Below are 15,308 nucleotides of genomic sequence, written 5' to 3'. Positions count from 1 at the left end.
GTGACTAGAAATGATGAACATATTTTGTGATGCGCTACCTGTCTGAAAACGTGGACACCTGTTGGAAATGCCGAACAGCTGGATGGGGATTTGGGAAAGAACAGGAAGGGAAAAGAAGGGAAAAGTTAAGGGGGATGGGATGTGTCTCACCTGTTGCTGGTGAAGAAAGGCTGGGTCTCTGGGGCTCAGTCCCACAAAACGGTTGGCAGTGGGGGTGCCTGGAGACGAATAACCTACACACATACCACACATAGTCAGGATCTAATACAAAAATACAGTGTGTATGTGTGTGTGACACAGGTAATGCATGCAAGTTTAACTTACCCTCTGAGGATGTGGTGATTGGCTTGGTGTCGGCCATCGAAAGAGACACTGGTCTGACCGTCCCGTGGTGTGGTGAGGGGGCCAGCACTGGCGTAAAGTGACTGGGAACTTTCCCTAGTACCTGACCGCTGCTGTTGGGCTGCAAAATTGGAAAGAAAAAGCAGCCTGTCAGCATTCCAGGAATTTGTGGTTGGTTTGAATTTATTAAGCCACGAGTGATCATGTTCCTTTCTGTTTTTACAGACATGTAGGCAGATTAATGCAATACTTTGATCTTCCTTCACCATCAGAGCTACAAAGCTGAGTTTGCGTTTTTCATAACTGATACAAAAAGCAGAAAAAGAGGAGGTGGAGGGAACACAAAAGAGAAAGAGGGATAGAAAGAGAGAAAGAGAAAGCGTCTACCACCTTCAACTTCTGACTGCAGGAGACAGACTCTACAGAATTCACATAGCGGGGCACTAAGTTCAAAACTCAAACAGGCCTTTATGTAAGAGAATGGTGTCCATGGGGTTCCCCAATGTGAATAGAATGTTTAATTAGGGTGTAATATAATCTGCGTTAAAGCAAGCATAAAAACATCCTGGCTCCCATCCACCCGATTATATGCCCCGTGTTATTTGCAGAGTGATCTCCCCCCACCAAGCTCCGGACCCCAGCAACGGCAAATATTTACGACCTTTATCGTTCCCTGTGGTTTCTCCCGAGTAACAGTTCCAGTGCGCTTTGCCTCGTTCAATCTATGAGCCCTTTGTTTACCGTTCGGGCAGCGGGCATATAAAACTTAGTACCGCAACCTTGCTTTCATACACAGAGAATGAAGAAATCCCTCAAACAATCCGCGTTGTGTTTCCGAACACATCCAATTGAATTTGAAATGTTTATTTGCGCACTAGTTTAGCAGCGTTTTAATTTAGGGGCATAATGCATTTGTTAAAGACAGAATTGTTTATTCCCCTTCCAGGATACAATTAGGTTACAAGATTTTAATCACTGCTCCCTGGATTTAGTCAAGTTTGATGGCACGCATTTATATTAATACCAAAGCCATATCGAAAACTTTAACTAGATTAACTATACTGACTTTAATCACATGCTTCGGACACATTCTCATAATTAAAGCCACATAAAAAGGCATAAAAATGAATTCAAGCAGAAATGTAACGTAAGTGTTAACCACTCACAAGATCCCAAAAGGAGTTTAGATTTCCTTATAAAATATTCGGAGAGGCCAATCACTTTCGAAGTCATTTCGTGCTACTAATTAAGATGAGTGGGACAGTCTGGGTTGCTTGGCTGAGATGTTCAGTTTTTTTAAACCGAGTCTCACCAGAAGCTCAATCCATCACCTGCTAAGGAGGAGGAGTTAAGTCACCATGACCACAGCAGGGTGAAGCTGTCGAAAATATATTATGTTCTTAGATCACCTTTATTTTTAGACAATTCAGAATGTGCAATAATGTACCACGCCGTTCATAACATGCAATACTGAACTAATGTTTTATAATGTGCAGTACTTTAGTCTAAATGGTGCAATAAATGTCTGTCAATGTGTAGTATGTTTTGTCGTTGTGTTCATTTTATTGTTAATTTTAGTTTTAAATTGTTTGTACTGATCCCACCTTAGGATTGCACTTAATTTTGTTGTACCATGTGCAATGACAATAAAGATTTTATTACATTTTTTATTTAAAAGAAAGGAAAATTTTGTTTTCTTTTATCACAACTAAGTGAACAAAGAACAATAAACTACCAAAACAAAAGAAATCATTGTGGATGAACCAATGTTGGCATAACTAACAAAAAAAGAAAATAAATGTGACCCTAGACCCCAAAACCAGTCATAAGGGTCAATTTTTTTATTGAAATTTATACATCTGAACAGTAGCGGCCAGTGACTTTTGACTGAAATTTATTTCGCCCGTTATGTATGTGGCTCGTCGTGTCAAAATTTTGTGTTTGGCGTATCATGTGAACATATATGTGAATATTGTCCTATCCAAACGAACCATACATCAATGGAAAGCTTCATTATTTAGATGCAGTGGTGACCGTTGGCCTCTCTTCCGAGGGACGCGAATTCAAAAAATGTGTTTGAAATGTCGTGTGTGTGGCTCGTCATGTCAAAATACGTGTCTGCTGCAGACGCTTCGAAGGGGTTTATAATAAAAGAGAAGCTCGCGTTTGCCAGATACTTGCTTAAAATCATGTGTAATCAGAGTTTAGTGTTAAGTTAGTATCTTGCGAGTATTTTACTGGAAATGAGGCATGATGTGCATACACTCACCTAAAGGATTATTAGGAACACCATATTAATACTGTGTTTGACCCCCTTTCGCCTTCAGAACTGCCTTAATTCTACATGGCATTGATTCAACAAGGGGCTGAAAGCATTCTTTAGAAATGTTGGCCCATATTGATAGGATAGCATTTTGCAGTTGATGGAGATTTTTGAGATGCACATCCAGGGCACGATACTCCCGTTCCACCACATCCCAAAGATGCTATATAGGGTTGAGATCTGGTGACTGTGGGGGCCAATTTAGTACAGTGAACTCATTGTCATGTTCAAGAAACCAATTTGAAATGATTCGAGCTTTGTGACATGGTGCATTATCCTGCTGAAAGTAGCCATCAGAGGATGGGTACATAGTGGTCATAAAGGAATGGACACGGTCAGAAACAACGGGCCTAAAGTGTCCAAGAAAACATCCCCCACACCATTACACCAATGCATTAATGTGAAATTGAACAGGTGTTCCTAATAATCCTTTAGGTGCGTGAGTTTCACATGATGCACCAAACACATATTTTGACATGATGAGCCCCACACGACACTACGACACATATTTTGAATTCGCACCCCTCGGAAGAGAAGTCACCGGCCGCCACTGCATCTGAATAAATAAGCTTTCTGTTGATGTATGGTTCGTTTGGATATGACAATATTGGGCCGAGATACAACTATTTAAAAATCTAAAATCTAAGGGGGCAAAAACTTAACATATTCATAAAAACACTTTTAAAGTTGGCAACACAAAGCAACACATATTATTAATAATAAATACATATTTAATATATTTACGGTGGGAAATTTACAAAATATCTTTATAGAACATGATCTTTACTTAATATCCTAATGATTTTTGAATAAACAATAATTTAGTCCCATACAATGTATTTTATGCAATGGCTACAAATATACCCATAGTCCTTAAAGGAATATGCAATTTTCTTAAAAGAAAAATCCAGATAATTTACTCACCACAATGTCATTCAAAATGTTGATGTCTTTCTTTGTTCAGTTGAGAAGAAATTATGTTTTTTGAGGAAAACATTGCAGGATTTTTCTCATTTTAATGGACTTTAATAGACACCAACAATTAACACTTAACTCAACACGTAACAGTTTTTTTCAACTTGTTTCAAATGACTCAAATGACTATAATGAGTTTCAAATGACTATAAACAATCCCAAACGAGGCATAAGGGTCTTATCTAGCGAAACGATTGTCATTTTTGACAAGAAAAATTAAAAATATGCTCTTTTAAAGCACAACTTCTCGTCTAGATTCGGTCCAGCGCGACCTAACGTAAATGCGTAGTGAGGTAGGGAGGTCACGTGTTACATATATAAAACGCACATTTGCGGACCATTGTAAACAATAAACTGACACAAAGACATTAATTAGTATCAGTTGACATACAACAATGTAGGAATGGTCCTCTTTCAACACACTTGTAAACACTGGGGCGGAGTTTCGCGTTCGTCCTCTGTGACCTCTTGACGTCATGGCGCCTCACGACCAGATCTAGACGAGAAGTTGTGCTTTAAAAGTGTATATTTGTTATTTTTCTTGTCAAAAATGACAATCGTTTTGCTAGACAAGACACTTATGCCTCGTTTGGGATTGTTTATAGTCATTTGAAACTCCGTTAAAAAAACTGTTACGTGTTGAGTTAAGTGTTAATTGTTGGTGTCTAATAAAGTCCATTAAAATTATAAAAATCCTGCAATGTTTTCCTCAAAAAACATAATTTCTTCTCGACTGAACAAAGAAAGACATCAACATTTTGGATGACATGGTGGTGAGTAAATCATCTGGATTTTTCTTTTAAGAAAATGGAATATTCCTTTAAGACTGGTTTTGTGGTTTTCTTCTTTTTTTACCATCCTGTTGCCAGTCTGTTTCTGTGACTTTCCATCATGTAAATAATAAATGAGAAATTATAAGCTAAAATTAATAAATTTTAGCGGATGTTATAAGTCTAAAATATGTTTTAACAGAAATACAACAGTAAAAGGAGCATCATGTAAAAGTCTCAGTTTAGATGTTTTACATGCTTCATATATTCTATTTAAAAATTATTTAATTAATATACAGTAATAGCTCAAAAATGTCCTCTTTTATTTCCATTAATATAATCACAGCTTCAATGAACATATGCAGAAACGGTAGTTACTCCAGAGCTGGATCCACATTGAGCGCATATGTGTTTGTGCTAATGCGCAGTGGCTGGCCTGGTTGGAGTGTTTATTGACTTGCTTTTGTTGTTGCTTTTTCTCCCTCTTTATTCGTTCCCCTTCGCTTCCTTTACAGCGTCGCTGGTAAACAGAGCCGCAGCAGCGTTGGAGAGGCCAGAGTTTGGGCCAGCGTCCCGCTCTGCGCCGATTTAGACGAGGCGGCGACAGAGCAAACCACTAATGATTTTGTGTTCGTTAGCTAAACTGGGTCAATTACCGCGCTGAAACAATGTGGCCTGTTAATCAAACTCGAGCTGGATGCAGTGGGAACAACCAGAGACAGCGAGATAGACAGACGGCGAGAGGCAGAGCCAGGAGGGAAAGGAAAGCTGCGCCGAAGCATCTTTGTGTTTACCGAATCTGTTCGTACAATGAGGGTCTCATTATTTTCAGGGGGTACGGCAGCGTGGTATGGTTAACACATGTGACAACACGATGATTATGTCGGACAATTTGCGGCACACATGATGCATATTATTTCTAGTACGTTGCGAATCTGTTCTTGTCCCATATGTGCGCGTTTCTCAGGAACGGGTCTATTTCGATTATTATTGAGACGTTAAACTAACGCTCTGTTTTAACAGCTGGGATCTATTATGCATTGTGGACAATGCAGACACAGTTGTGAGTATTAAAAGCTCTGTTCCAGTAGAAACAAACACTGTACTAATTACATATGATTGTGTAAGGGTTAATGCGTGCGCATGTGCGTGTACGTGAGTAACTTACCTGGCTGCTCTGTGGACTGGACGGGTCGTAAGGCTGCATGTAGTTTTTGAGGGAATCGGGCGGGTTGAGGTGCGGAGGGTAACGGATGGCGCCGTGAGAGATGTAGGGCGAGGGGGCCGGGGGAAGGATGGCAGAGGCGGAGAACTGCAGCGGTGAATGTGGAGGTGGACTCCTGGTGGAGATAACTACACACGGAGAGAACAGATACTTTAGTAATAGGTTTTAATATGAAAACATGAACGCAATTCCATCAGCTGTTTCCCATGGGTTGTTATCACTTTAACGAATACATCATGCCGGCCACATTTTTTCCAATAAACCCTAAGTACAAAGTCATGAAGTCCTACCCATGTCTATATATCTATATAAATACACAGATTTTTTTGAGGAGTAATTTGAAGTCGTACCACTATGGCCGGTCAGTCCTGGGTGGTGGTGCTGGGGAAAGGAGCTGAGCCGAGGTGAGGAGTCCTGTGGAGATGTTGGACTAAATAATGGCTTCTCAGGCTTCTTCATGGTGGGAGATGACATGTCTGCTAAAAAAATCAGATAAGGTTAGATATAATCTTAGCTAACAGATTTCAGCTTACAGATTTTTGCTTAAAGGGACACTCCCCTTTTTAGAAAATATGCTCATTTTCCAGCTCCCCTAGAGTTAACCATTTGATTTTTAACGTTTTAGAATCCATTCAGCTGATCTCCGGGTCTGGCGCTACCACTTTTAGCATAGCTTAGCACAATCCATTGAATCTGATTAGACCATTAGCATCGCTCTAAAAAATAACCAAAGAGTTTCACTGTTTTTCCTATTTAAAACTTGACTCTTCTGTAGTTCCAAGACCGACAGAAAATTAAAAGTTGCGATTTTTTAGGCAGATTTGGAACTATACTCTCATTCTGGCGTAATAATAATAGACTTTGCTGCTGTAACATGGCTGCAGCAGGCGCATTGTTATTACACAGTACCCGAAAATAGTCCCTAGCTATTGAAAAGTACCAAGGGGACTATTTTCGGGGCAGTGCGTAATATCACTACGCCTGCTGCAGCCATGTTACAGCAGCAAAGTCCTTGATTATTACACCAGAATGAGAGTATAGCTCCTATATCTGCCTAGAAAATAAAAAAATTTAATGTCCCATCAGTCTTAGTACAAGATGTAACTACAAAAGAGTCAAGTTTTAAACAGGAAAAATAGTTTAAACTCTTTGGTAGTTGTTGAATGTGATGCTAATGGTCTAATCAGATTTAATGGATTATGCTAAGCTATGCTAAAATGGTACCACAAGACCCGGAGATCGGCTGGAAAATGAGTATATTTTCAAAAAGGTGAAGTGTCCTTTTAACTAATTCCTTTTAACTATGCAGTATCAATGCTATGTACGCATCAAAAAAGCTTTTGTTCCTGCAATTCAAAACAAATTTAATAAATCTCTTCACAACTTATTCACACCACCTGAACTAAATAACAGGATATTGTTGTTCAGAGAATTTGCTAAATTGTGATTTTGTTGCAAAAAAACCCCTCAAAATCTCTCTCTGTCCATTAAACATCTAGACAGATAGAATCATGTGCTTCTTAAGCAGACATGGAGGAGATGCAGCGCTTGGCCTCCTCTCTGACAATCAAAGATAAAATGAGAAAATGAACAAGAAAGGATGAAAATGCAATGAAACAGGAATGATGAGATGAGGAAAATCGAGGGAGGCAAACAAAGCTAATGACATGAGCAAGCTCTTCACAGGGTGTCTTGTGGTTGTGTGTTTGGACAGCTTTGGATGAAGTAATGCATCACTACACTACGTCTCTGTGTATTTAACTTCAGAAATGCTCTGTTTCACTCGCTCAACGTCTCTCTCTATCTCTGCCTCCCTCTCTTTCTCAGTCTTTCTCAGTGTTGTGATAGCAGGAAAGGTAAATGATCTTGACTGAATAGCACAAAGGCATTGGAATGTAGGGGGATTCCATGTGTGTGTGTTTTTGTGTCCTATCCCTGTGTTCCCTCTATACAGCACCACACAAAATAGAAAACGCTGTAAAACATTATACACCTAATACGCTTTATTACACACAGATTTTACATGTAAACATAAGTCATTACAAAAACCTTTCTGAGATTAAATAACTAGGTCATGTAATCTCCCCTAGACTTAACCTAGAGATAAACATTGCTCATAGAGGTTTTACAGACTGACCTCACTCACTCCTAATGTGGGGTTTGTATACCGTATATGATTTTGAAATGGTGTATATCAAAAATAAAATATTTATACTTCATTTTTTATTATATTTAATATTATTTATTTATTTACACATGACTAAGTAGTTGTACAATATTTATTTGTATAACTTGTTAGCAAGAGTTTGCATTAACATTTTTAATCTACTTGCCTAAAAAGGCTAAAAGGCTCTTTGGTGAATTTTTTGGCACCTCTGGTGAAAAAAAGTCAGTTTTAAAAGACATTTTATAGTAAATACAGAAAAAATAAGCTATATAAGGAAGAGTATTGTGAAAAATATTAAAACATACGTTTATTGGCTAAAGTGCCGATCCCTAGTTTTAAATATAAAACTTGGTTTTTCAGAAACTCTGAATTTACCATACTGTATGGTTTTCAAATGACATTGTCACCACACATTTTACAGAGGATCAGAAAAAAGATTTTAAACCTTACCCTAGTAGATAATAAATATACTGCAATATTTACTCCAGTTTACTAATTTACTATAGTTAAAACAACAGAATCCTGTAGTATATGTTAAAAGACGCAGTAATTACTGTAATATTACAGTATACTACATTTTACTACAGTAAATACTAATATACTAGAGACGTACCGAAATAAATTTTTTCCACCGATACCGCAAACATAAATACTGAATAATTGAGACTAATATCGACCGATGCCAATAGTTGGGTGGCTATTAACGTGCGTTAACTAAATTCTGATTACATTTTCTGAATGTTATTCATTCATATAATGACAATTAATATGAAACATTAGTGACGTTTCTTTACATTTTCTATCCACAGAGCACAAATTCATCGCATTTCCTGTTCTTTTTTGATTGACAGGATATATCGGCGATGGCTATCGGCTGTTGTAAAAAAAATGGTTACACTTTATTTTACGGCGTCACAATTATATATAAGTAATAATCATCAACAACATGTACTTACTATAGGGTTGGGGTTAGGATTACAGTTTGGTTTAGGATAAGTTGCATGTAATTATGCATAATTAACTGTTATTACTATAATAATTACATGTAACATGTGTAACAAAGACACTGTAAAATAAAGTGTTACCAAAAAAATTACTTTATCGACCGATAGCGATTGTTGGGTGATATACAGTATTTCTATAATATACAGTTTATTTCCATTTACGATAAGGAAGATAAGAAAGATGTGAGGTATACAGTACATAGAAAGAAAGAGAAAATAACAAGAGAACTTAATCTCAAATCTTCACAATATGCCTAAACTATAATGTGCCAATTTGGAGGTATATAGCTAATATATTCTTTTTGTCAGCCCTTAAGTTATCAAACAAGTTCCAAGAAAAACAAAGAAAGGGCGAGAGATTGACGACTGTTTCACAGCGGTGACAACATAACAACTTGGTCCTTTTCGATAGTTTATTTGATATGAAATCAGAAAGGTATATTTTTGTTCGTGTGTGTATTTATGTGTGTTTCTCTGCACATGAGAGCTGGTTTGGCCGAGGCAGTTTCCTTCTGTCAAGGCCTCATATGGCTTTAATATTCATGCCTCGCTCCTTCTGATATGAGTTTTACAAAACAAACCACTTTCTCATGAGCTATATCCCCCTCTTTCCACCCCATCCCCCTCTCCTCCATCCATCTCAATGTTATCTTTCTTTGTCTCTCACAGTGAATCGTCAGCAAAACAGAAGCATCAAGTAAAGTCAAGGGAGGAGAAAAAAATCAATAAAACAAACAAACCATAAATAGGACAGGAAATAATATCAACATGTAGCAAATGTGTTCTGCTATCAAGAAAACAAATGGCATTAGGAAAAGCAGATTTCTCAAAACATTAAAAAATGTTGTTGAAATTGCTGATGGTGGTTCTTTATTGCTCTCTTTCTATCTTTCATATTGGCCACCTGTTGGTTGTCAAGGGACAAGTTCAAACAGACGCTATCACACCTGCCTGACTATCTCTCTCTATCTCCCTCTCTCTCATACCATTTCACTTCCCTACATGATACAATAAACTATTTTTGTTCATCTTTCTTTGGTTAAGACTTAAAATTCACAATTTCGACACTGTATGTTAATTGGTAAGCAAATGTTTTTGTGTCTGCTAATTTTTGGAAAAATATTTTTTGCTGAAAACATGATATTTAATCCAAGTGTAAAGTCATATACTCATAATCTAAATAGACATTTGTAGACCTTATAATAACGTGTTTTAATTATACAGAAATTTGTAAAGGTTTCTTCTAAATTCTGTCTCCCCAGCTTTCGTGTGGTCCTGTCAAGGAGTAAGAGGAGTAACTAATGCTGCAGTTTCTCCTTTCAATCCCCCTCATCCCATGTGGATCTGTTGTCTAAACACAAAGGTCACAACCCTGCCTTGACCTTTGACACACCCACTTTAGAGGCCAGGTCAAGTTCAATGGTTGCCACACGCCAGACAAATCCCCTTTATGAGGGCGGAACTTGGCAAATCAATTACCTACCCATGCAGACAGGACACCAGTAGTTAAGTTTGATTTACATCAAAATAATTGATTGCCATATAAAGTAAAAAAGCTAAAATACTTAAGAACAACCTTAATTTACCTTAAGCATAATATTTTATTTATAAATATATGTGCTTTTTATGAATATATTTTTATATTTAAACATGGATTTAAACAGAAGTTTTGTAAGAAGGTATGTAAATAAAGACATGAAGGGTTATGCATTGTGACTATTGGGGCACTCAAATACACACTCATAATGTAATATGCATAGGTGAAAGGTTAGTTATGCATGTTGTAAATTCATGGTATTTTTTAATTGTTTGGGTGGATCTATTTAATATTGTGTTAAAAAATTAACTAAACTAAGCTGAAAGTGGCAAAAAATGAGTCTTTGAAATACAGCAACAAAGAGAAATGAAACAATACCCAATACTGGCACACACATGCCCACATAAAACAAGACTGGACAGTTCCACCTTGTAAAAGTGTGACACTTATCACCAATAAATGCTGTCTTATCAAAGATTCAATCAAAACAAACAAGGCAACCAGCTTTTTCATTCTGTAAGTTTTGCTGTATGTTCAGTTGAGGCACACTGGAAAGTATTACTGTTACCCAAATGTTTGGTGAGCATTCAGAAAGATGGCAGACGTTATAAGAATGCCACAGGCTGATGCACGTTGATGTGTTTTTTATTACATTTGCATGAAGCCTGGGAAGTTTAAACTGGTAAAGACTAGTTTAACAACATTATACTGTACAAAGAGCTACAACCTTAATACTTGTAACACTTGCTTGACTGTAAAATATTTCTCACCTTGGTCTCTCTCATGCCAAGGTCTGCTGGCTGGTGAACTGGGTGATGAGTAAAAGTCTGGCCCAGTGGGGCTGGTGTCCATACTATCGTCTGGGATGGTCTTAGGCCTCTTACTGCAGATGACGACAGATGAATGGGCATTAAAACAATTATAATGACAGACTAAACTGCATACACCTGTTTCACAGGTCAGATATTTACTTGTGTGTTTATAGATCTTTAATGGTTTTCAGTACAACAGTTATTCATTCAGCCCTAAAATAACATAGAAAAAATAACATTTTAAAAATATAAGTTATAAGTTACTTTTAACCCTGCATTGGGTCAGAAAGGGAAAAACCCAACCCATTGGGTTGAAATTTAACTTCTGGGCAGTGTTGGGGTAACGCATTACAAGTAACATGCATTACGTAATAATATTACTTTTCTGAAGTAATGAGTAAAGTAACGCATTAATTTTTAAATGTAAACAAACATTAATATTTGAGTAACTTTTTCAAAAAAGTAATGCAAGTAATTTTTTTAGTTTAATTAATTTGATAAAAACTATGTACTGAATTAAGCTAAAGGTAGTCACATTATGCACTCTATGTGTACACGACTGTGTGGGAACAGTTTGAGTTAAAAACTGAGATGGCAGGCCAGTTTTTGTGATTTTTGTGATGAAATATGCAATTTCTGAATGCAGAACTTTTCAGCCATAAAAACACCTGCAAGGTCTGAAAGAGATCAAGCCTCAGCCAAGAAAAAGTAACGCAAAAGTAGCTACAAAGTAAAGGAAGCATTACTTTCCATGAGAAGTAACTAAGTAACGCAATTACTTTTTTTGGGAGTAACTTAATATTGTAATGCATTACTTTTAAAAGTAACTTTCCCCAACACCAAAATGCTGCATTGATTTAAAGCATTTTTCTGGGTTCATTTTACCCAACAGCTGAGTTTGTCCCTTTCTGACCCAATGCTGGGTTGAAAATAATAAATGTAGATAAAAATTAAAAGAGTTTTATAAAGGTTTTATAGTTATTTACATAAATAAAACATGAACATTGGTTTTAAGGGAAGTCATGTTTTGAAGTCATGTTCCACATTTATGTGGTTTTCCGTTAAGTATTCTTAACCAAAAAGTCAAAAGAAGGATTATTAATGTGTGTACATGTTTGCATGTTGTTAATAAAGTGTGTTTGTGTTGTTTCAGCACTCATGCTAACCTGCCAGGTGGAGACGAGAGGGATCGGTGTAAACTCACTCCTGAGTTCAGGTCTTGATAGTACGGCTGACTCGGCATGTCGGCCATTGTGAAGTTCACACCTGCACCCTGTGTGATCGGAGTTCTGGAGAACAGGGGGAAAGAGAAGAGAAGGTGGTTTGGGATAGGTACAAATTTGGAATAACAGATCATTAATTCACAATAAGGAATCCATTAGGTAAATCTCTTATGACTCTCTCTCTCTCTCTCTCTCTCTCTCTCTCTCTCAAACACACACACACACACACACACACACACACACACACACACACGCACTTAGGTGTTTTTCAGGACAACATCTGCATGAAGGCAAACCCAAACATGACTATAACTGTAACTCAATCTGAGAGAGAACAGCCGTAGGGGCTGTAACAGTATGAAGTGTGTCAGAGATATCATATCTACACAAAAACCACAATATCAAGAGTACCATTCAGCGGTCTAACCACTGCCCCCACCCTCTTTGTTTACATACAATAGCATGCCGCAGCTAGTTTAGTCTTTTATGAAGACACATAAAAGTGATTTAACATCTGGACTTTAACACTGAAAAGCAATCTTGCATTTAACAGTAACAAAATCTTTTAAATTATTTGACACATTTTGCATGCATACAGGCATCAGCCCAACCCTTACCCAAAAACGAACAAATAACTGACACTTTTGACCAATTGTACTCCAAATGATTAAGGAGATACAATGTTAATGTTTCATCTTCAGTGAGTGTATGTAAAGAATATACAGTAATGAATGTGTGTGTTCATAAAATGGCCTGAGGGTCTTAGATGAAGGAAAGATGAAGGTGAACATACTGTTAATCTCTGCTGGCATTGAGCCCAACACAGGCTGCCTCCACATGAAGGCAGTACACATGTATGATGCTTGTTCTTGTATCTACACTCACAACTAAGGATATTAAAGCGAGGTTAAATACATACAGTTGAATACGATTTTCTCGTACTGCATGAATATGCATACTGTTCATGTACTGTAGGTCAACTGCTACATCAGAAAAGGTCAAGGGTTCGATCCCAAGAGCCCATAGAGATACATTTTATGGCTTGAATGCAAGTCACTTTGGATAAAAGCCTCTGCCAAATGCATAAATGTAAAGTAATGTAAAGTAAGGATATTTTTCTCCAATCCAAGTTTTTACAATACATACTGACATATTTAAATAACAACGACTAAAAATGTCATAAAAGTCACCCAAAACCCAGTGGCACTGATGGTTGACAGTTCGTAAAGCGTGTTCTAAATAGTGTCCGTCAGGACAAGCAACCTAGGCAAGTGTTTTAAAACAACACGAGAGTAACTAAATTTGTAAAAATGAGTAAACATGTGCAGTAAATCCTTAGTTTAAGGCCTTATGATCAACTTTTCAAAAAAGCCATGTTGATGACAGTGTGTGTACGTGTTTGTATGAACGTGGGCAAGATGGTGAGCATTGTGTTACATGTAGGTGGTGATGTGTATCAGTTACAGTGTCACAGAGTGCATCATACCCCATCAGGGTAAATATGAGCGTGTGTGTGTGTCCGTGTGTGTCTTTGTGTGTGTGTCAGGCCCTGACAACCCCTTCGGCAGTTTGTACAAATTTTGCTTGAGGGCGTCATTGTCCTCTGCCATCACAGAGAGATTCCTTCTGGAACATCTGTCATCATCTTTGATGAGGGCAGGCATGTCTACACATAAACTACTGCATGCTTGCACTCCAAAACCACTGTATGCACACACACACCCGCTCACACACACACCCACACGCGCACACAAACACAAGACCCGCCAAACTGGATTTTCCACACATGTCCTGGGCAAGTCCCTCCCTTGCTAAATCTGGAATGCCTTAGCATAAAGCATGCTGGTTGTTGTATAAGTTGTGTGTGTACTTAGCTTTACTTAGCTATACTAGGGTTCATGAATAGTTCTTATTAGTTCATGAATGAAGTAAAAAACTAATTCTAAACATGCTAAATATTTAGTTTTAGGGAAAGAGTTTAGGAATTTTTTCAAACAATATCATGTATGGCTTCATATTTAAATATTTCAGGTTAGTGATATGTTTTATGTATTAACATTAATGTATAAAAAGCATGGTGTGTTTGTGAGTGTATAGACTTACTTCTGGATACTCTCACCAGCTCTGAAACACTAAAGACCCCTGATTTAATAAAGCTCTCCTCCAAGTAAACTGTGGGAAACAAAAGGATAATCTTTAGATACATTTCCTTGCACATTACATTTCAAATGCAGTATGTCTGGTAAATGAAAATAAATAATGGATACATGGGTGGTTTCCCAGACAGGGTTTAAGTCTAGTCTCCGACTAAAATGCATATTGAAGTTGTCTTAACTGAAAACAGCTTGCACTGACATAACTTAAAATATTTCAGTGCCATTGTTTTGTCTCAAGATGAACACCAGTAATGCTTTTTTTGTGTTATGTTTGTGAAAACAACTCAAATGTCCTAAAATAATCTAAACCCTGTCTGGGACACTGACCCATTCATTATGATAATGTCGGAGGAATTATGATAATGTCGGTCTTGTCTACATCACCAATCCCAAAAAGTAAACTGTTGCCTACAATCCATGTGTTTGTTGTAGTCTAAAAAAGTTGTGATGGAGACGATAATTCGCGTCATCGTTTACTTTGGGGTATGTACATTTTGCATACATTAACGTACTAATACACACTTGCATGCCAAAAGAAATGTAAAATCGTGAATCGGACCATAGGTGCTCTTTAACACACATACACACAGCCCTGAATCTTTTGGTTCCCAAATGTTTAAGATGTGGTTACAGCCTTGGATTAAACGGTGCCAAAATAATATTTTATGCTCATATTTAACATCTAATTATTACTTTCAGGAACGTGACACTACCGTGACTTCTTGTATGTGCAAACTAAATTTGACTTTTCGGAGAAAAAGGACTTAATATGTA

At 37.3% G+C, this 15,308-nt stretch overlaps 1 protein-coding gene across 7 annotated transcripts in view; it reads right to left on the bottom strand.

Annotated features, from left to right (window-relative positions):
* Nucleotides 1-15,308, bottom strand: part of LOC129449107 (nuclear factor 1 B-type) — a 105,268-nt gene that overhangs the window by 22,325 nt on the left and 67,635 nt on the right. For 6 of the 7 annotated variants that reach the window (XM_073859321.1, XM_073859326.1, XM_073859327.1 and 3 more), the window contains exons 4-10: nucleotides 14,489-14,550; nucleotides 12,322-12,449; nucleotides 11,114-11,226; nucleotides 5,986-6,114; nucleotides 5,579-5,763; nucleotides 325-463; nucleotides 151-233 (exon numbers count right to left, since the gene is read on the bottom strand). In XM_073859321.1, the coding sequence (XP_073715422.1) occupies nucleotides 151-233; nucleotides 325-463; nucleotides 5,579-5,763; nucleotides 5,986-6,114; nucleotides 11,114-11,226; nucleotides 12,322-12,449; nucleotides 14,489-14,550 (839 nt within the window). The remainder of the gene's footprint in view (nucleotides 1-150; nucleotides 234-324; nucleotides 464-5,578; nucleotides 5,764-5,985; nucleotides 6,115-11,113; nucleotides 11,227-12,321; nucleotides 12,450-14,488; nucleotides 14,551-15,308) is intronic. The other variant, XM_073859322.1, reaches the window with a different exon arrangement.

Source organism: Misgurnus anguillicaudatus, chromosome 21 (assembly GCF_027580225.2).
Source record: "Misgurnus anguillicaudatus chromosome 21, ASM2758022v2, whole genome shotgun sequence".
Classification (NCBI taxonomy): domain Eukaryota; kingdom Metazoa; phylum Chordata; class Actinopteri; order Cypriniformes; family Cobitidae; genus Misgurnus; species Misgurnus anguillicaudatus.
The sequence above is the reverse complement of the archived record's forward strand: the minus strand, read 5'-3'. Positions and strand labels throughout refer to the sequence as shown.